The sequence below is a fragment of the Cyanistes caeruleus genome, chromosome Z (assembly GCF_971803275.1).
Source record: "Cyanistes caeruleus chromosome Z, bCyaCae1.hap1.1, whole genome shotgun sequence".
NCBI lineage: Eukaryota > Metazoa > Chordata > Aves > Passeriformes > Paridae > Cyanistes > Cyanistes caeruleus.
In genome coordinates, this window is record NC_141732.1 from 56,601,189 (window position 1) to 56,624,570 (window position 23,382).

A 23,382-nucleotide genomic window follows, 5' to 3' on the forward strand; every position below is an offset into this window, starting at 1 on the left:
CCAGATTCCATGAGCAGATATTAATTACACCCCTGGAAAAACACAGATTTCCAGTTTTGGAAAACTCCATGCTACAGGGTTAAATAGTGGTAACAAAGGTGAATGATGAAAGGAGATAGGAGACAACTTATTTTTCCAGATCTCATGCATTTCCTCTACCAGCTCCAACTTGCTTCTGTCAAACACATTTCTGACAGTATTTTTTGTTTTCTAGTCTCCTGATAAGATCAATAGGTACTGCTATGGGACAATGCACTATTCTACCAAGATCATAATATTCTAAAGAGTAAAGAAAAAAATGGTAACACAGCTAACATCTAAGTTGTCTACATTTGGAGCTGCTGTACAAAGGTCATTCTTGCTGTAGACACTATCTTCACGTTCAAGTTCCTTTCCCCCTTGTATCTATTTCTCCATTCCCTTGCAACAGCCCTCTCATTTCTAAATGAAATTAAAACATGTTATATCTTGCATACTATCTATTTGCCATTATCTTGAAGTATAGGATTAACTGCTAGGCGAATGTTGGAGCGCTTTACCTGATGAAGCCCCTGTCTATCAGGGACAGATGTTTTCACAATGTCATCAATTGACCACCACTGGTCAGCAAGATACAGGGCTACAGCTTGAAAGAAACAAGGGAAATAAAATGTTAGTGATTCTTACCATTCCAAAAGAAACATATTCATTAAAGTTGCTAAATACTCAAGAATAACAATGTAGTAATCACTTCAGGCATCTTCTAGATGGCACTATATTAATGTAGCTCCTACTACATTAGCACAACCAATGGGGCACTGTACACCCCACCCATATGAAATGCTCCCTAGTCCTAAACCTTTTTTGATAACTGAGACCAATAAACACTAGGGATTTTTTGTTTGTTTGGGTTTGGGATTTTGGGGGTTTTGTGGTTTTTGGGGGTTTTTTTGGTATGGTATACAAGAACTATTTTTCAGACATGAGCACTATTGTTCAACACTGTGCTCTAACATCTCCTTCCACTAAAATCTACCTGTCGAGATGAGTTTCACTCATACATGGATTTTGCTATTGGATACTAATACTATTGGATACTAATGGATATTGATATTGAAACTGTGCAAGTTTTAGGGAGTTAGATGAATGTGAAAAGGCTGATAGCCATGTGAGCAGCAGTTAGGAAGACTGTGATCTATAGGCATTTGTGGCATATTTGGCAATCATATACGTGGCATTAAATGGAAGAAAGAAACATGGAGAATTGGAATGGAAGGAAGAAGGAAGAAAGGCAGGAGAAAACCCACAAAAAATGTAATCTCAGCCAGAGCTATGCTAGGACTTCAAACTAAAGACAAATTTACACACAACACTGATCAATCACTATTAATAAAGAGCATTTAAATTCATGTGCAAATTAATGGATTCTAGGAATGTTCAATAAATGAGATGTGAAGCATACATAGAGAGATCAAGAGATACATATTGTATGATGGTCCAGACAAGCACCACATATCTTTTGAATACAAAGTACATATCTTTTGAATTCAATGGGTCTAGTTCTGATCTGATTAGTGTGCAAAGTTCTAGTACTTGTGTATATAAATCCAAAACAGAAAATAATATTATGTGAATGAAAAAACAGGGAACAACAAACACACAATGGAAAAGTTATGGGCTACAGCAGCAGGAAATGAGCAAGGGCCTGGTTACGTGCATTTTTCACAGCAAAAAAAAATAAAAGAAGAAATAGCAAAACAGAGATAAAAAACTTAAAATGAAACCTGTGAACGAGTCCCATGGTGCAAACAGTGCAAGAACTTTGTGTGTCTGCTCTTCACCATAAAGAGGAACGAAGCCCACAGATGTCAAGCTAATAGGAACCTGAAAAAATGTACAATAATTCAGTAGGTTCTTGTTAAAACAACAATAGTAGTAAATGTGTAGTAAAATACACAAATAATGTTTATTAAGGTAAACGAGAAGAATAATGAAAATTAAGTCCTTAACAGCTTATTGTAAAAGACAAGCATCTGACCTCAGTCCTTTCTCTAGACACATCTTTCTAGAGACAAACTACATCTGAGGAGCTCTCCCAGGCTTTGGCAGATTTAGCTACACTAATTTGTGCAGCTCTCTTCTGCCAACAGTTTGCATTTGTGTGCGCAACTGAAGTAAGTGTGCAAGGAACCAGCATTATCTTCACTTCAACAGTCCCAACTGCACAAGCTGTCAAAGCCAACAGAAGAATGAGGCAGTCAGTCAAGCACTGAAACAAACTGGCACAGCAAAACTGTGTTTGTTAACAAGTTCTAATGTGCTAATGGGAAGGCAAATTCAAAAGGGTTTTGTTCCCTGAAGTTCCACACGTAAGAAATTCTGAAGTTGTCTACTTGATTTTCCTCCTCAGAAAAAACATTAAAAGGGTCAAATAATCTTCTTTTAAGGAAACAAGTACTTTTGTCAAAATGTATTTTGATATTTAAATTTACATGTTTCCATTATTAAAGTAACTATAAAAAACTTGGCAGACAGGAATAGTGTGATAGACAGACTTGCTTAACAAATTTAAGAAGATTATGACATGCTGTTGTCATAAATGAGGACATTAATACAAGCAAACATTTAGGCATACAGCATTAGTATAAATGCAGGAAAGTAGTAAAGACTGCTTCCGCCAAGGAATCTGTGGTACTGATCTTTAGATCCCACAGAAAAACCACTCAGCTGACTTACTTTTCATTAAAGCTATACACTGCTGATTTTATTGGCACTAGTTCTAATACAAGCATTTTTCTGTACAAAACCAACACTGACCAACTCATCACATAAGGAATAAGCGTTTAAAACATAAGTGTCACAGCTATTCTCTTCTAGAGCTCAATAACAGCACCAAATATTTCAAATATGAAAGAAAAAAAATACTCTTGAAATTAGTGAAACTTATTAATGGAAACTTGAACCCAAATATGAAGAACACCGAAGGACTGAGATACAAAAAGAGCCAGTTAGCTTAAGTAAATCATGAACCTCTTAGTGATTATAGCTGTTTGAGGATGCATGAAGTTTGATTCATCAGTTGAAAATTTAAGGTTATAGTCAGGTTGGGTTTTTTTTGGTTTTTAAAAATTGCTTAATATATTCAGATCCATAGCCTACAAGCAGCACACAATAACTGAAACCCAGATTTAAACCCAGTTACAGAGTGAAAAAAGTAGAGTTTAACACAGAAATTCTGAATTTGGAAAATACAAAAGCTTTGATAAAATAATTCTGAAATTCAGTAGGACTGGATATCTTAGATCTACAAGGACATTCAGAACACCAGTACTACAGTATTTTACCTTGCGGCGGTCTGGCAGAGAAAAGAATTCAGGAGAGTTTGATTTCCCCCACCGAAGGTCAAAGAGGTAGTCCTCTGCGGAGTTCTCCAAGTCCTCATGACTGTAATTGTCCAATATATCCACAGGGAATGACATGCTCTTGAGAAATAAAGCAACATTATTAACATAGGTAGTTTGAGACATAAAATGCACACATTAATAAGACAGTTGAACACCCACACTCTGCTGTTAACTACAGTCCTCTATATCCATGACAGAAAAGAGAAATGCTCCAGCATTTAGGATTAATTAGGATGGTGACCAGTAACACCCAGTCTGTAAAGTAATCAAATTTGTACTTATAAGCAGAAAAGAATGAGATTAGCCTGTATATCCCCCTAGACCTTAGTTGTGGCAGATTTCCGACATACAAGCCCCACGTTTGCTGCACAAGTACACGCTGCTTTGAGATGGCAAACCTTGTTCTATCTCCCTCCAAGACCATGTTTTTGATGTCACTGGTCAAGCTATAACTGGGTGATAAACAAAAAGTAAACCACCAAGATGGAGTTAATTTGAGACTTTGCATTTAAATCCATCTCTAAGAAACCAAAACATTGTTCATGATTTTTCTCAACTGGCCAATTAGTGTGCTTAACAGATGGCTGTTTCCAAAAGCATTTCAGCTGTGAACAGAAACTTACACAAGCTCATTAAAAACAAGAGCCCACAACAGACTAAAGAGAGACACTTTAAGGAGGCAATGAAACAAGACTAGAAAATTGAAGCCAAACCATAATGGCAATAACTCCTTAAAAGCTCTTAGATTCAAATTTTCCTTGTCAAAGCACTGTCAAATTAAAATGAGCAAGAACTCCTGGAATCAACTGTGTGGTCTTCAGGTAAGGCTCTTCCAACTCCATAAAATTATACACAGAAATAGAACCCCTCAGCTGCTTTCAAGATATGACTCAAACTCTCGGAAGCACGAATAAACAAAAGTTCCTAAGAACCTGCTCTGGTGTTCTGGAGGAACACAGGGGTCTTACTCTGTCTTCCTCAGCTCCCATGAACCTATCACACAAGTTTCTGAACACAAAAGTTTTCATACAAGTTTTACAATTCCTAGTCTTCACTGTGAAGTCTTATTTTTCAGTTCTATTTTAAATCTTAGTGTGAAAAGATGTTTTTTTCTTTATCTTCAGTACCCTCTATTTAATCCATCCTTCATTATTCCACTGACACAGGTAAATCAAGTGCAAAACAACATCTTATTCTGACTCAACAAGTAGAAATTAAAAGTCTGCATTTTGAAATCTTTGAAACAACAATAATATGCTACAACTACGCTGATTGGAGAGAAGAGGCTGCTCCTTCTACAGAAGAGATTTTTTCCCTGTTAAAATTGAACTTGGACATGACTTCATCGGCATCTACAACTGCTGCCTTTAACACTGCTGCTGCTGAGAACACTAATGTTTTCCATTAATGCTATTGTTCAGATATACACAGGCATTCCTCAGAGTAATTTCCTTTCAAATTCAGGTACATTTTTCCTTTCAACTGTTACTTGCATTTTCTCCTGCCTTCCCCTCCAGTCTCTCACATTCCTGCTACTATTGCTCACTGACCCTATGAGATACTTAGCTGCATCTCTTAGTTCTCCGCTGTTTCTTCCCACATTTTGGGGCCGTCCTTGCCCTTGCCAACATCAACTCCTTTGGCTCCTCCTGTTTGCAAGCAAACTGATTTCCAGAGCCAAAGGTGAGGTGTGCATGCTTTTGTATGCAGCAGCAATGCACAGCAGACAGAGAAGCTGCTGTCAGGGGAGAAATTCATCCACCACCAGCCTCCTTGTCTAGCAGATACGGCTTGCCTGCACATATTAGAGTTCTCAAATGCACCAGCAATGCTGCTCCACAGACTATGCTGACATAAGCACGTTGCAAGACAAAGCAAGGAGAAGTGTAAGAGCACATGACACTTCTACAAGAGGATGAGCTTTTGCCACCTGGTTAACTGCAACAGGCCAGGAAAATTCTGCTGTAAAGGAATACAGCTATGTGAAAAACACAAACTCTAATTTTCCGTATGCTGGCACAAACAGTAAAACCCCTCTATTATTAAAGAAATACCTAAGTGCTTAGATAACTCTGCTATTAATGAAGAAATTCAGTTGAGGTTCCATTATTACATGACAAACAGACAAACAAGACACAAGCTATAACTTATAGCCTCTAGGTAATAATTCCTGACATTTTTTTAGAATAAAATAATGAAGGGCCAAAGCAGAAGACATGCAATAAGAAATCCAATAGATTATCTGAGTTCCAATCACTACACCACTGTGAAAATAAAACCATCAATCATATCTTTGCTTGAAAGCAAAAAAGGCTAATTAATGTGTTCATTAAATTACCCTCAAAATCATGCACAGACCGCTTTTCTGTTTGCTATTTGGGCTACCTAATTTCTCATGGCACACTTTGATTTTATTTGCTCTCAACTCCCAATAGTCACTTTTGACTTTTTTTTTTTCACAGCATTTACAGAGAACATGTTATGCAAAAGAAAATAATACAGAGAAATTTTCAAGACTAAACCAAGGAAAACCTACTCAACACCCCTTCTAAATAACCATTTGTCTTTTTTTGCCATGCAGCAGATTAGACATGTAAGATCTCATACACTTGTGTAATGTATTTTGTCTCTGTGCTGAAGAGGTCAGAAATAGTCCACATTTAAGTTCACTACATCCCTGAAAATCAGTAACTGTTCACAAAGTTAAAATTATATAATAAAAGCATTAAACAAAGTGATGAAAGAAGAATGTTCCATGCCAATCTACAGCAGAGCATAAGGAAGAAGCTTAATACAAAATGCAAGCATCTCAAATTTGAAATGCAAAGTAACCTACCAAAAGACAAATTAAATGTCTTCCAACAGTAATGAATTAATGTATGTCCCTCATTAAAACACAGCTGATTTGACAATATTTTAAACAAAGTAAAAATACAGATGGCTCCACATCTAGCCAGTTTCAAAAGCAGGAGAGAGAGAAAGGGCTGGAGAAAACAGCTTTTCAGGTTTTCTTGACTAGAACATTAACACATTTTTGTTGCAGAGGCAGCAGGAACAGCACAGGTCTCTGCCATGCAGTACTTCATGCCCCTTTTTTGTTGCTCTAAACCTCCATGCACTGCACGGCTGTAAAACTGTCAGGTCAAATCTTTGTCACTCGATGCACAACCATGCTCTGCTCGTGGGGTACCATTCCAATTGGTTAGCACACAGTCAGGCTGACTGAGCACATGCAACGTAGCCCTAAGCAACCAAACTCATCATGACCACTTGTACATAATAGCATATTAGCAGAGTGTGTTTGGAGGGGAGGGAAGAAAATTAATTTTATTTTTTTGAATGAGGCAACTTAATAATTTCATTTTTCAAGTGAACGTAAATAAATCTTACACTCTTCAAAAACATATTTCGCAAAGTAATATTAATTGTTTTGTGTAATAAACTCACATGAACAATATTTGCTTTAACATGGAATCATATGACTTTCTCCCTTGTCAGCATTATGCAAGCTATTACACGAGAAATGGCACGTCCTTTTTTAGGAACAGCTGCAGCACCAGAGGGTAACAGATCAATTCATGGAATGCCAACATAAACCACATTTAACAGGATGAGTGAGCACGTTCCTGTGCAACACAGGCACTTCTTTATACACAAAATATTTGTTACTATCAGCATCAAGGTTAAGAAAAAACATGGAATAAGTGAGCAACATTAGAAATTGATTTACTTATAAATTATATCTACAACTCCTATTTCATTTCAGAGTCCATGAAAGCACAGTACACACAGCTTCCAGCTCACATGTGGATTTGGCCAGGAATCAAGATCTATTCATCCCCCTGCAGTTCCTCAATAATGAATGACTCAAAATTGCAGAAAGATAATATCCCAAAAGCTACGTTATTCCTTCCAGTATGTCAGAGGGCTTAAATACAGCTTAAAACTAGGTTTGGGTGCCTTTATCTCAGGCGAAGTGAAGTCTAAGTGATTAGGCTGAGAGACAAGGATTTAGAGGAATTTCCAGCTGTAGCAGACTTCATGTGAACACAAACATGTTACTTGATCTGCCTGCACTCCTCTACAAAGCACAAATAATCATTACCTCAGAGGGACAAGACTGTACTGAGACCATGAGATATTTGAACAAACATTGTATCAAAACTTGACAAGTACTGGAAATATATTGTTACTTACACAGCACAGCTTACCTGAACAGCTCATTTTTCTTAAAAAAATAAAACCGTATAAAAAAAAAAAATCACAAAAAAATCATTTAAGGCCTTTTCAGCATAAGATAATAACTGGGACAATCATGCAGGTGAACAACCTTCAGATCTAAATTCGTTTGTAAAAAGAAATAATTATAATTTAATTAGTTGTTTGGGTTTTTTTTTAAATTGTGATTTGCAGTTTAGAGAACAGGTGCCAGAGTGCTCAGCCATGACCTGCAAAACTTTTTTACTAAACCAGGAAAACCAACTTAGACCCAGCCTGGAGAATAGAAATATAAGTCCAGACATGTGATGAAGCACTGGGCTACTCAGATAAAAAGTAAACTGCAGTAATGTCTGACACAAGTTTTGATCTATTTCAATGAGTGCAGAAGTTTTAGATGACTGAACTCCTCATGGACTGCTATGCATTTCCTATGAATCATCACACACCTTGAACCAAGTTTTATTTTAAAAATATAATCAGTGATCCTGCCATGATCTCCCAGACTAGCTGTGAGCTACACCTGGGCTCACATCATAAGAAGAGACATAAATAATAGACTAAACATATATGTCACACATAGACCAGCTCCAGAGAAAGCCAAGCCAGGACTGCAGAAGTCACAGGCAATGCTCCAGGCTCAGAGTGATGATGCACCAAAGCAGCAATGACCTTGATTGGAGCAGCAGGAGCATAATTTCCATTTTGCTGTGTTTGTTTCCCACCTCGCAGCATCCAGTTGCTGTTCTGGTTAAAGTTGTGAAACTACGTAGAAGTTGTGAGAAAATTTAAAATTTTTAAAAGGTAGCCTTTTCAGTCCTCTGGCTTTGACTACAAAACAAAATAATCAGTTCTAGAATTGTTAAGCTCTCTTAACAGTCAATCTATTAAGAGACAAATTACATAAATGTTTCTCTACTTTTACTACCAGCTGTTACATACACACAGTATTTCCATTTTGTTTCTTCTTTATTCAACATCAAACACTTTAAAATGTGAGAAGTTGGTTTTAATGTATTTTTTTATTTCTATAAAAATAGTCTAAAATATACAAGTTTAAAAGTTCATAACTTTCTATTATAAAAACAACTAAATTTTAAACCTTTGCTAAGATAGTCATTTAAATATGTTTAACAGTACATACTTGGATTATCATGAGCCAACATAATTGAAATACAAAGAGAAAACCTGTCCTTAAATTACCTATTTAGACAACTACTGTAATGAAGCTTTTGAATTTTGTAAACATCCCCACCTCTTAAAACTCTATTAATTTAAATATGCAATGTTACATACACTTGTCGCTCTATTAGGAACAGCAAAAAGAACGACACAGACTCTCTTGGGAGTCAAGCAGGAGAATTTCTCTCAGTTTATTACTTCAGGTCTTTTTTGTAGACCGATATGTGAAAAGTACAGAAAAGAAACTCTTATTGCTTAGCAAACTAACACATCACCATCATTGGTCAGTGGGGTACACCACCCCTCGACCTTCTCTTGCAAGAAAACAAGGAATAGACAAACAGCACCTGCAAGGCTGTTCTCTATCTCTGAGGATTGTTTTAATTCCTCCTTATGAATTCCCAGGCCACTTTCCCAGGCAAGACTGAGAAAGCTATGTGGTCTGCAATTTCCACAGGCACCGTGCTCTCAATTTCAGAGTTAGCATTCATATACACTGACTGTAGGAACAGAAAGACATTTTGGGAAAGAGGTGTTAAAATTTTAAACAACACACTGTTTATTAGGATTTCTTGAAAACTGTACCAGCTTGCAGCAGCAACAATAATACACTGATCTGCCACACTGAATAGACAACTGAAGTCCTTCCCACTCAAACTAGCTACTTAGAGGTAGGTTTCTTGGGGTTTAAATCACAAATCTGGGGGTTGGACAATAGGTCTTCAAGCCATGATCCACACGTTAGCATTAACACATTTCCCTGCAGTATATCTTTCATTCACATTTTTTTTAGAATATAGGCTAATAAATACAAGTTCTTGACAGCTCAGATAGATTTGCTCTGGTTTCTTTTTTTTTTTTCCTTAAAAGGAAAAAATAAGATATTTTTGTTAGTTTGTTTGGTTTTGTTTAAAGTAACATAAACCCCAAACAACATCTATTCATACCCTGAAAAATCATAAATTGAAAGATCTTAAAGTACATGGCAGTGCCTAGAAATTGCTGTCAGCATCAACCAAGATGTCTGGATTAATATGCCAGCCATATTACCCGTAATCTGCTTGAAGCAGCTTATGCAGCTCTGGTTTTCTATCAGACACACAAATCAAAGCTGTTGATTTGAATGCAAGTAAACAAACAAAACCAACAAATTCCCTTTCATCAATTAGCCATACAATATAACTTACATGTATATCACACAATTATGAAATCTACATGTAGGATTCAATTCCGCAGCAAGAATTATGGTCAGCAGTTTTAAATGTTGGGTTTGAGCACCCTCTTATCAAATGAAACACAAACAAGGACAGAAAAAGGGAATAGTTGTCTACATTAAAAAGAAGTATTTGCATCTGATTTCTTTAATTAGATGTGACACACTAGTATTAGAAGAATGCAACTTCTCTCTCAAACCCACCTTAGGTAGGCAAGATTCTTACTCATATGCCCAATTAGCCACCTGTGTAACACCACTGGCATTTTACTCAAGTGATTTAAATTAGATATTATATATAGGTAGCTTATTTAATCAACAACTAAGTTCTTAGGTAGACAAACTACTAACCTGTTATTTACATTTTTTTACAGTCTCACATTTTAATGAGATTATCATCTGTTTTTTTGAAGAGCACTTCCTTCAGTAGGGCGTTTTGGAAACTAATATGTACAGGTGTTTTCTACAATGAGAATATGCCAGAGATATACTAAGTTAAAATTCTGTGTTTGAGACTGATCAAAATAAACACAATTAATAAATTTGGAAAATTAGTTTTTCTTGAAGAAACCTTTCATGCCTTCCCTTTCAACTACTCCAATTCAAGGTGACTATATCCTACACAAAATGAAAACATTCTAGCTGTGTTTGAAAATAATTAACATGTTTAAGATAAAAAGATACAGCCAGGTGTGATTATTACTTCGTGAATCTGCCTCTGACGTATTTCTGATCTTTCCGCTTCTCAGCACTCACTCTTCTAATTTCCCACTTTCCCCTAACTTCACTACATGACAACCTGTTTAGGAGCTAGGGAAATAACACCAAACACCACACAGATACCTCCAATGACCCACCTTTCCTCTCTGGTCACTACTCTCTCCCCTCCATGCCTTAGCAGTTTGAAGCAGTTGGTGCACAGTTCTCCAGCTCCATACTCAGTACCCTCCAATTTTGTTCCTGCAGTTTAGGCCTTACACCATCTGCTCCTAAAGACCTTAATGACCTTCCTATAGCTCAGCACACAGCCCCCACACAGCCTCTCTTCACAGGTGGCTGATGGGCCACCTGGGACATACACAGCCACACTGCTCTTACCCCTACTCATCTTCTATCATTTCCATAGGTTTACCTCCTGCTTCTCCAGGAATCTAACAAGGCAATATTCTGAAGCTTAATTTGCTGCTTGATATCAGAAGATCATTTCTTACTCCCACTTGGCACCCACATTTCTTGGCAACTTCAACCAAACCTTCATATCTTCCTCTAACATTATCCCACTGGTTTGCAAGGGCCATCTCATAAATACATCTAGTGATTTCAGAGATAAGAACAAAAAAGAAAGCTCTTTTTTTACCATCCTTAGAAAAAAAAAAAATAAAAGGGACAACAAAACCCACCAAATCTGAGTAGACAGCTGGTGGACTATCAAGCCTAACATAACTAATCTAACAGCACAGTAAGACTGGAGTTGCAGTAACCCTATGTATGCATTTGCATCTATTTTTAAAATGCTTGGGTGCGCAGTCCTATCCCCTATCCCCACAACTGGGGCAGACGTCAAAGCTGCACAGATTAGATTAGCCAATCATAGGTATCTGTTAGCACAGTCTAAGGAGTTACTTCTCACCAGACAAAGAACAGTAACTCTCTCAACAGTTAAGCAGTATGCAGTATCCTTTTTTTTTGCTTGTTTAAATTATCTGTAGGTGGTTTTGCTGGTTTTGCCTGCTTTTTAATGTCGTTAGCAGCAGGAAACCTACAACAAGAAAACAGCAAGTAACTAAGAAAGCAGCAACTGCCTTGGTTTTGTGGGTGATTCAAATAAAAATGTATAGAGGGTGATTCAAATAAAAATGTAGGAATTAACATGAGATGTTCCTGGACACAAGACTGCAAATAAACAAGGCTGCAACTAGAGATCCCTGTCAGCCAGCCATAAAACTTCTTTGCAAACCAACAAGCAAACAGAATTTGGATGTTTCAGATTCTCACTGTATGGCCCTATGGCATGTTTACTATAACCTGAGGATCAGAATTCTGAAAGCAGTAAGACAGTAAATATATTTGGAGCAGTGAGAATTTAAACCTCATCATAGATTTAAAATTTATATTTTTCCCAGAAATGGAATAGGCAGCAATGTCCAAATTCTTGATCCAATTCCAGTATCTTGAAGATACCACAGTTATCTTCAGAAGATGACAGATGGCTAAAAATACAGTGGTTAATATGAGCAATTCTGAATTTTATCTTCTGCTTCTACTCAGTGTCCCCTCTGCAGGAAGTTGTTTCAGCTGCTTTTTACAACAAATGATAAACTACAAGACAATGAACTTCACAGGCCTACTCACAAAGTAGTTTGTGCACTTAGCAAAACAGTGTGGGATCACTTCAAAAGAACTAGGGACAGATAATTAGCATTTTACCTTGCTTTTCTCAAAGGAAAGGTAAGGTGAAAGTCATATGTCAAGATTATCACACACATCAAAAGTATTGTTCAAAGGGTTTTAGATCACATGCTTGGGCCACAGACAGGATAAGGAGTCATTCCTGAGTCCCAGTCTGAGCCCAGGCACATTGTGAAGAGACATTACTAGTTACCACCCCAGGTGACAGAGACAATTCTCACAAGTACAGTAACAGCTGTAAGTGGCTCCATATGTCCATGCAAAACAGCACCATTACTTCCTCAGCTTTACCAAGGCCACAAAAACTGACTACCTCTGCTTAGCTCACAGTTGTAGTCAGCACTGCCTGTGTCTATCTTGCTCATTCCATCTTCAGAAAGATGGAAAAAAAGGCACATATGGACTTAAACTAGAAAATTAGAAGTAAAACCTATCCTCTGAAAATTAAGCAAGTAGCAAAATAATATGCAAACCTAGTATCAATATGATTAAAAAGCTAGGAAAGAGTCAGGCATCTTGTAAGTTGCCCCAGCATGTACGAAGATCTGGTTTTTGTTTGTGCAGAAATCCTGTTCCCATAACAGAGGAAGAATAAAACATCAAAAAGAATATTTAATTGCTCAAAATCAGAATGAAGAATCTGTTCAGACTGACAGAATCGACTGACTTATGCCCCTCTTCCCCAAAATTAATCTCTTCTCCCCAGTGTTCATACTTCTTTGTCATCCAAACCAATATTTAACAAAATTCTTAGCCGATTAATTCCTGAGCAGCTCTGCATTTGCAATTTTTTTCCATAGCCTCATACTCGTGGATGGTTCATTTTTGTTTTTCACAATTGTCTGGGTATAGCCATTGCTGGTTTTGTTCAACCCATGACAGCCAGATTACAAAAACCCTCCCATTAATGTGCATCCACAAGGTCATCACTAAACATGTTGCTACAGGACTCAAGATTTGTGTCTGGAAATCTTAGCAAGAATGTCTCTAATAGCAGAAAGGAATTCACACACACACCCCTCCCTGGTGTTATCTGTCCTCATCCCCATCAGCAGTCATCCTGACGTTACAAGAACTCGTAAGCTTCTGTCAGCACACCACATTTCCCCTGCTTCTCACTGTAATTCACGTTCGTAAGGCTCAAACTTCTAAGCTACATCTTCTAGTACCTAGGCTATCTTGTTACAGGTGTAGTTGAATTTTCGAAAAACCAATCAAACAAATTGCTTTAAAAGTTTCAATAATTTGTCTTCTTTGGAAATGCAGACATTGATTGATTGATTGTTAATGGTGGGTTTTTCAAGGTAAGTAAGCTACTCATACTTCTGAACATACCACCTTATTTTACTTTCTTAAAAAGCAAACAAAAACCCCAACAAACAAAAAACACCCAACAACAAAAAGAACTAGTATTAGTAGAACAAAGTATTAGCACTGCTGACTCATTATACTAACCTTAAATCAGTGGTCAGCTTAAGACCAGTCGCCAGGAATAAGCTTATTACCTCCTGCTCCTTCAAAAAACCCTTTCTATACCTTCAGACTAAATGTTGACAACATTAACTCCCAGTATTGACATAACAAAAAAAAAAAAGTTATTCCAACATTTTAAAATCCTATAAAGTTGTCTGTGCTGCACTCTAGTAACATTTACATTCCTATTGTTAAAATCCCCCACTGTTTAATCATTATCAATGCACAAATTATTTAAATTCCCCAGTTATGCTTATTGCTGGCTAACTCTACAAGAGCTGTAAGAAGTATTATTCAACCTAGAAATATTTCTATTTGCAGAATTTGCTGCCTGCAAAAGAGCTAGATAGAAGACTGGTCTTCCAGCAACACACTTGCGAATTTAAACGTACTTCACGTTTTTGCACCTGGTGTTTTAGAAGCATGAAGCCAGTTAGGGTGAAGACATTTCATACCATTCGAAGTTCACCAATTCTCCGTGCTGGGGCAAGGCGGGTGCAGCTGCAGCCTCACAGCCTCTGCCACACCAGAACTTCTGAACTGTATTCTTCTAGCACTGCCTCAGGGGCTACTGATTAGATGGAGACCACACCCTTACTGATTATTTTTTATCTTCAGTAATCCATAGAATTAAAGAAACCTATTTAACCACAGTTATTTTGCATGTTTTGATGAAGCCTAGAAGAAAGGGCAACAGTGAATTCAATTTGTCCTGGTCCACAAACAATTTCTAATCATGAGCAGCAGCAAGAGATGTTTGCCCTGTGAATATAGGGGTCCTCTGCCCTACAGTATTCTGATATAAAACGTTATTGTGCACAAAACAAAGTGGAAGACCAAGAGATAATTCAGATTTGAAAACAAATCAAAAATCAAAATTACTTTGAATAGCTGTACAACACACAGTTCAGTATACAAGTCAGAAAAATGTATTTTTTTAGATTTTCAATTCAAGGAATCATTTAAAACTTACAGACTTATCATTTAAAATAATACTTTGAAAGCAAAGAAATATCTATGTTAGTCCTGACAATTCTAATTTTACTGGGATTTTGGGAAAGGTTTGAAAGCTCATGACTCTTTTGGGACAGGATTATTTTATATATTTTAGCAAGCTATTTAAAAGCTTCTCTGAAATCTCAGACTCACTGGAGAACACCAACTAAATTTATAATGATTAAATAAATATATGCTGTCATATCCCATTGTTCAGAAAAAAAATTCAGCAATAGCAGACAAAACTGCAAAAGTATGAGAGAATAGTTACAAAGATACTGCATATGCCATTTTGGTTATGTTTAAAACAATGCAGTAGAAGCAACACATTAGAGCAGGCTTTTCCACTCAGACTTGTTTGATCCATGCTGCAAAACCTGGAAGCATGTGTTTGAGAGGAGGGTTGAATTCTGCTTGAATTATTTAATTTTTAAAATCCATTTCTATTGTGAGAAAAAGTTTTTTTGTTTTTCAACAGGTTAAAAAATGATTACCCAGGAGACATTCATCAACAAAAAAAAGCAGTTTCAAAGGGAAGTGCACACCTCTATCACTGCTGCCCTAAACATTCACAGACAAAAGGATGACTGCGGCTTTCCGGAATGCACAGTTGATACAATATGATGAATAAATTACAGCCTTGAGAGTCAGGAGTAAAGTACTTATCTGTGAGGAAACAAGAAGCTAGTATCTTGCAGGGGAAAATATTTAAGGAATGCCAATGTGAAAATAAGCCTACATAGACATTGCTTCAGCTCTAATGTTACATATGTACCTGCAGTTCAGAAACATAATTGGCAGCACCTGTAAATGATCACAACTACTTGATATTCATTAATTGGTAGAAAATAGGGATTGATACCAAGTCTTATCATATCTAAGAATATAAAGCAATTGAAGGGCTCCTCTACTCTGATGAATTTCTCCAGCACCAGCAAATCCCATATTCATCTTTTAGAGATTTTTGCATCAAATATGAAAAAAAATTATTTTTTGACACCATTAATAAGTGTCAGCCTTAATGCAGAAGTGAACTTCCTCCATCTTTCACTGCCAAAGACGCTGCACTAGACTAGATATGCAAGTACAACCATTTAAAACATAATGTGCTTATACAATGTGTGAATAAGAAGAGCTTAAAGATAATATTGAGCGGTATTACTTTTACAACACTAACAGACATTAAAAAAATAAAAAAACCCACACACATAAACCTCCACCCTTTTGATTATTAAATCAAAGAGATGTTATATACGTTGATGTGCATACTGAAGAAATTAAGAGTATTTTCCAATCCATTCTGCAGAGTAATGCCCCTTTGTAAAGTGTCTAGTTATGTAACATTCCAAAAAGAGTTCTGGATCATGCATTGGTAGAGAGATATTGTAAAAGTACAGTAGAATCCCATCTTAATGACTCATCTTGTACATCAGGAAAGAAGACACTGTAAAACATTTGATTGCTCACAAAGAAAATGATAACAAACATCCAACTGGAGAAAGAGAAACAAGGAAAGGACTTAAAAACCTGCCTATATCAGCAGGTTTTAAAAAAAATGTGTTGAAATTGAGATGCCATGCCCACTGACATTAATAATACCTGAATTTCAACATTAATTGTATAAACCAGCCTCTGCTGTAACACTTTCCACTATGAAACAGGTGATAAAATGTTTTTTTCACTAGCCATCATTAAGACAAAAAGCAAGAAATTATTTGTTAAATCAAGCAGAGGTCAGTTAAACGAGAAACACATCAGTGTGGTTGAGGAAACCAACAGAAGATGCACTTAGTTTCTATAGAGTTTGATGGAGGACGAACACCATGATCACTTTAATCTGCAGCAATCTTTTATAGGTCCTCCAGTGAGGCAGCACTGATTGTATTATAATGATCTCTCTGACGCAATACTTATTCCCCATACAAACTGGTGGGCTCTCTACTAGGCTGTGACCAATGGTGCAGCCCAATGCATAAAATGAGTAAGCGCACTTAGGCGGAACAGGAAAAGAGTTCCCTCCTCCTGCATGTATGTACACAAAAAAGCATGTATCAGCTAAATGGTGTCTCCACACCGAAGGCTGTAAATTTCTAATTATTAATAACTGAAAATTCCACAGTTCAGAAGAGCTTAAAGAAAATTCTTTAATAATTTCCTCTAAATAGAGCATTAATACATGTATCAAATTGGTGAGTTAATATATTTTGTTTTCCACTAATCCTAGTAAAACCTTGTGCTTTAGCTCTCCGTGCAATCCACTTTCTCAGACTGCATTTAACACTCATAAGCAGGATAGCAGTGCTACGTCAATGGATATCCTAGGCAAGATGCTTCCCTATGTTTTAAGGGGAGTGAATCAACCCTACCTCAAAATAAAATTCCAAAATATTCAAACGTCACACGTAGGAAAACAGAAGAGCGTGTGTGCGTGTGCAGCTGTGTGTGTCCACATGTATTTGCACACGTACACACAGAGCCATCTTTGTGGGAGATAGCAACTGTAGCATTGCAATTACCGTTTTCGTACATACGAAGATGTGTACGGATGTATAACGGCTCTCACACGTGTGTGCGGCTATAATACGCAAATTCCAGCACTACAATAGAAGCCCCCACAAAAGATGGCAGGTCCCGGCCAACACTGAGTGGCCTGAGCCAGAACTCACACCGAACTCGGCGAGCCGCAAGGTCCGCAAAGGCCGGGGGGATGTCGAGCCTGTGTCGGTCCCTCGTCCGCCGCGGGGGAGCTTGGCCTGTCCCACCGCCCACCGCCCGTGGGCTCGGCGCGGCCCTGCCCGCACCGCAGCGGTGGGCGGCGGGGTCGGGCACTGCCCCGGGGCGAGAGTGCGGCGCCCGCGGGGCGGCGGCCGCGACGCGGGCGGGGACGCGGGCGGACACCTGGCATCCGCGGGGGACGAGGGGCCGCGGGGCAGCGGCCGGCCCAGCCAGCCCACCCACCTCCCGCCGGGCTGCCCCCCGCGCCCCGCCCGGCCGGGCCTGTCTAGGCTGCGGGACGCCTCGGCAGGTTACCGCGACACCCCGCCGCGCCTCACCTCAGCCGGCCGGGCAGCCTGCCGCGGCGGCGCGGGGATAAGCGGAGAAGGAGGCGGAGGCGGCCGGGCTCCCTGACAGCGTTCACGGCACACCCCCGCTCACCTCCAGCTTCGCCCGGTCCTGCTGCCCGGCGCCTGATATCATCTGCCCCGGCGGCCTCCCCGCCCCTCGCCGCTGACGCACTCCCGCTGATACGCCTGGAGCCGCCGCCGCTCGCCCCGCGCCGCCCGCCATGACGGCGGCGGGGACCCCGCATCGCCCCCCCGGCCTTGGCGGGGTGCGGTACCTCGCCACCGCCCCGCCACCACGGCGGGCAGCGCCACGGCTCTGCTGTCCATCGCCGTGGCCCCAGCCCTGCTACCTGTGCCCTGGCCAGCCTCATGGGCAAGCGCGGTACCCACGCCATCGCTCACCACCGTTGGGCTGGGGGCACTTGTGCTGTGGCCCCGGCATACAGAGGGAGCCCGGAGCTGCCGTAGAGTTCTGTGACAGTCGTAAGGAGGAAGGACCAGTGCCACACATCGTCTCCTAGTGCTGGGTAGCTCACCAAAGAGCTAGGGGGTGAAATACTCCCTTTGCAAGAAAAGTGGCCTTGCAGACCCGGGTGGTAAGGATTGCTTCCCCATTTCCAACAGCTGTCACCATGGACTGGCCTGAGGCCTCACCGCTGCTCTTGTTACCAAACTGGGGTGCTGACTTAACTCAGTTACTGGCAGAAGCCTGTTTTCCGAACAGAAACATTGATCCCTGTTCCCCAGCACTGACCACCACTGGCCACAGTGCCCGAATATCCACCCCTGAGAAGATGTGTATGCCAGGAAGCTGAAGAACACCAAAATCAAACCAAGACGTTTGTGAGAGGACAGCACTTGCCCTTGACTCTGGCTGTAAAATGTAGCCTTGTTTTGTAGGTATGATACTTTGTTCTAAGAATGGGAAGTAGTAGATGCCCATCTGCCTTAACACCCGTGGGACAAAGGAGGCTGGGCTTAAATTGAAGTCACTGCCCAGTGTGAGGGACAGCTGCTATTTCAACAGCTTCTCGGTGTTATAAGCCAAAGACAGCTCTGTCACTCCAGGAACCAGAGGAGCAGTGTACTTATAATGATTATATGCACGTCCAAATGCATCAGGTTTGTCTAGCAGGGCTTTGGTCATGGGGAAGCTACAGGAGTGAGTGCTCTGAGAAGCTGACAGGAACTTTCCCTGTGTCTGACAGAGCCTATGCCAGATGACTCCAAGATGGACCTGCCACTGGCCAGAGCTGAGCCCATCAGTGATTATGGTAGCACCTCTGGGTCATATTTTTGAGAAGGGAGGAAACAACCTGCACACCTTCAGCCCAAGAGAGGAGTAAAAACACAAGAGAAGAAGACATAAAGCTATTAGCATCCAAAAGAGGGCAGCTAAGATGGTGAAGGGCCTTTAGGGGAAGCCTTATGAAGAGCACCTGACGTCACTTACTCTGTTCAGCCTGGAGAAGAAGATACTGAAGGGAGAGTAACCTCATTGCAGTTACAACTTTCTCATGAGGGGAACAGGAGGGGCAAGCACTGCTCTCTTCTCTGTGGTGAAGAGTGGCAGGACCCAGGAACGGCCTGGAGTTGTGTCAGAGAAGAATTCAGGTTGGATATTAGAAACAGGTTCTTCACCAAGGGTTGGTTGGGCACTGGAAGAGGCTCCCCCAGGGCAGTGGTCATAGCATGAAACTGACAGAGTTCAAGAAGCATTTGGACAACGCTCTCAGGTACATGGTGTGATTCTTGGAGATGGTCCTGTGCAGGGCCAGGAGCTGGACTTGATGGCCCTTTTGGGACCCCTTCCAACTTGGCATATTTCGTGATTCTGTGAGAAACAGCTCTGCAGACACTGAAGACAGTGAAGAAGGAGGTGAATGAAGTGCCACAGGCACCAGAGCAAATGTTCCCCTGCCACCTGTGGTGAAGACCTACAGGGACTGTGCCCCTGCAGCCCATTGTGGAACATCCACTTAAAGCCTGTGGCAGATCTCACTCACATTGGAGCAGGTGGATGCCCAAAGGAGGCCTGTGACCCCACATGAAACCCATATTAGAGCTTCTGTCACGACCTGTGGACCTGTGGAAAGACTAGCCTATGCCAGAGAAAGTTTTCTGCCAGGACTTGTAATCCCAGGGACAACTCAGCCAGAGGCAGTCTGCTTCTGGAGGACTGTGCTCCTTGAGAGGAACCCACACTGGAGCAGTTTGTGAAGAATAGTGCCCCATGGGAAGGGCTTATATTGGAGAATAGAGAGGAGTGTTTTCCTTAAGAGGGACCCCATGCTGGAACAGAGGAAAAGTCTGAGGAGTCCTTCCCCTGAGGACACAGCAGTAGAGATAGTATACGATGAACTGACCAGAGCCTCCATTCCCTGTCACCCTGTGCTGCTTGGGTGGAGGAGGTAGAGAAAATAAGGAGTGAAGTTGAGCCTGGGAAGAAGAAAAGGGTTGTGGACAAAGTGCTTCTAAGATTTGGGGTTATGTCTCATTATCCTACTCTGTCTGGATGAGTAAGAAATTGTATTAATTTTCCCCAAATTGAATCTGTTCTGCCCATAGCAGTAATAGGTGAGTGATTTCTCCCTGCCCTTATGTCAACTCAGAAGCCCTTTGCTATACTTTTTCTTCCCTATTCAGCTGAGAAGGGGAGAGACAGAGCAGCTTTGGTGGGCACCTGGCATCCAGGCATGGTCAACTCATCACACTAAAATAATATAACTTTGCTGAAACAGATTAGAAGTCAGGGGCTGGGAGGAAGCATGAACAGAACTTTTTTTTGAATGAGTGGTCATCTTAAAACTCCATTTATTGCAAGCTTTGACAAAGTTCTCTTGGGTAGAGAAAAAGGGCCAATGTTTATGCTCTCCTAATTTTTTCTCCTAGTTAAAGTAATACTGATTATATTTTACACTTGCATTTCAAAGAAAAACTTTTTTTAGTGCAGTGTTATGTAGTGAAATTTGTAGTGAAAATTGTTCTGCAATAAATAATATACAAAATAAGATCTACTTAAAGGAGTAAGGTTACAAACTAAACCTGTCAGGAAATTCCTAAAATAAATACCTCTGTTTCCTGTATTCTTTGCTAGGAAGGAAATGAAGGAAAAAACCTAGTAATTGGTGGTAGTTTTTTCTACCCACATTGTTGCTAACAATTTAATGGAAGAACCAAGAACCTTTGGCCTTTTTTGTGAAAAGCTTTTTGGCCATGGTCTCTTTTAAAGGAGATAAACAGACTTGGACATGCACAATTTAATAAAAGTATTTATCTTCTTAATTGCTTGGGACATGGACATGCTATTAAAATCCTCTCATAAAACCTTTTAGGAGAGGAAATAAAAGGAAGAATAATAAATTCATGCAGAAAATCCTCCAATAAATTACTGCCTTTGCAGGTCACCTCCAATATTGCTTAGAAACAGATTTGCATATAAATTTGTTTTTAAATTATTGGTATTTCTATCAGGCCACCTCTTATATCTGGAAGAATCTCAATGAAAACCCCACAAATAAATATGTATTTTCTAATGTGAGCATCACAGAGATCTTGACAAAAGATTCTTGATTAAGACTAGTGCTTTTTCTGGTAATCATATTAATCTCACTGTGAGTTTGTGCATCCAATTCTTATCTGTCATGCTTATGTTGAAAAATTTTAGAAGCATGTTCAGCCTTACTATTACAAGTACCCACACTAATAACATTAAGTACATGCAGTGGGAGACCTTATAGACTACAGTACGTAGTGCTAGGATGATCAATGTGCAATAGATCACATACACCCACACATTCCCATCTGCCACAAGGAGACTTTAGACCTCTTTCAACATTTTGAATTGCCATGGTAATTTTTACCTGAAGGACCATGATACAATACACTGTGATGTTTGTGGTAGTATATAGAAGAGGGTGATGCTCCCACAACTAAATACTTTTGTCAAACCTTTGCATTAAAGAGAGAATGTAGATGTGGAAGGTCTAACATGCTACCCTGTATTTTCATATCTTCTGTCTCTAGTGTCTTAGCACAATTGATACCTTCCAAGAAATGTCAGACTGGAAAATACCCCAATAAATTGTCTGGCACATCTCACTGTCAGATGCTTTTCTAGGCTGGCTTTTCTTAAATCTGTAATGAGAAAGATACCTGCTGCTTGCCTAGGGAGACTTCCAGATTTAAGGTTTTTCCAGTAATAGCAACTAAAAGGAAAGGTAGCAATTTCTAATTGTGCCATAGTCATGAATAGCATATGTTAAATGGCAAGCACACTGTTTAGCATGCTCAATACAAGCATGTCAATGTAGCTGCAAGACATGCATCTGAACATGCATTCAGCATAACTCCTGTGAACTTGTACTCCAAACAGTCATTCAAGTGACAGAGGTGCTTGGATACACAGAATCATAGAATTGTTTGGGTTGGAAAGGAACTTTAAAGATCATCTAGTTCAACTTCCCCTGCTTTGGGCAGGGACATCTTCCACTAGACCAGATTGACCAGAGCTCTGTCTGCCTTGACCTTGAGCATTTTGAAGATGGGGCATGCATAATTTCCCTGGGCAACCAGGTCCAGTGTCTCACTACCCTCAAAAAATTAATCAATAGGCATTACAGCTAATGATCACGAGACTTCTCAATAGAGGAAGTCAAGATTTTAACATGCAAAATACTGGGTCTGGCAAGAATTGTTGGCAGTTAATGCTGGGTGGCTCTGATGTCTCTATTCTTGCTGAAGGGCACAAGTAGGGCTAGAAGGATTTGGCAGCCAAGGAGTTAATTCTTTATTGCTAATGACTCAGGAGTGCCTAACCTGTGTGAAAAAAGGGACAATGCTGCTCTTGGCAAGATTTAGATTAGGTCTGTTAGATTTAACAGACCAAAGCATAACAAAACAAGCATACAAAGTATGCAAAATCACAGCTACTGACCACTTCACTGTATTTCTTTCCTTTCATCCTCAGAAAAGGGCAATCTTAGGGATATTATTAAATTTTGTGTAGAGAAAGAAATATTTAAAGAAAAAAACATGTATCTGGAACTTCCTTTTACTGACAAGTTATTTGAGAGCACATTGAGCAGCTATGCCAGGTCCAGCTACCTTCCTTTCTCTTCTTTAACCTCACCCACCACCCTCCACAGCAAGAACAAATGCAGCCTTGTCATCCTTTGCACAGGTGTGTTCACTCCAGAAGGAGTGATGTTACCTCATCTTTATTAGTGATGTATTTCCTTCCATGTGATTTATTAGCAAAAGTCTGTATGGTCCACTGTGGTAGGTTGATCTTGGCTGCTGTCACATTCTCACCAAGCCACTCTAACACTCCTTCTTCTCATCTGTACAGGAAAAAGAGAATATAATGAAAGACTCATGGGTTGAGATAAGGACAGAGAGGGATCACTCACCAATCAAAGGACAAACAGGCTCAACTCAGGGT

At 39.8% G+C, this 23,382-nt stretch overlaps 1 protein-coding gene across 8 annotated transcripts in view; it reads right to left on the reverse strand.

Annotated features, from left to right (window-relative positions):
• The window catches only part of FAM169A (family with sequence similarity 169 member A), a 42,768-nt gene extending 19,693 nt beyond the window's left edge, over positions 1-23,075 (reverse strand). For 2 of the 8 annotated variants that reach the window (XM_086866734.1, XM_086866733.1), the window contains exons 1-4: positions 18,031-23,075; positions 3,324-3,461; positions 1,764-1,863; positions 540-625 (exon numbers count right to left, since the gene is read on the reverse strand). In XM_086866734.1, coding sequence (XP_086722860.1) covers positions 540-625; positions 1,764-1,863; positions 3,324-3,461; positions 18,031-18,162 — 456 coding nt within the window. In that variant the 5' untranslated portion in view covers positions 18,163-23,075. Of the gene's footprint in view, positions 1-539; positions 626-1,763; positions 1,864-3,323; positions 3,462-17,240; positions 17,883-17,927 lie in introns of those variants that run through there. The other 6 variants (XM_086866735.1, XM_086866737.1, XM_086866732.1 and 3 more) reach the window with 6 other exon arrangements.
• Positions 23,076-23,382: the final 307 nt, after the last annotated feature.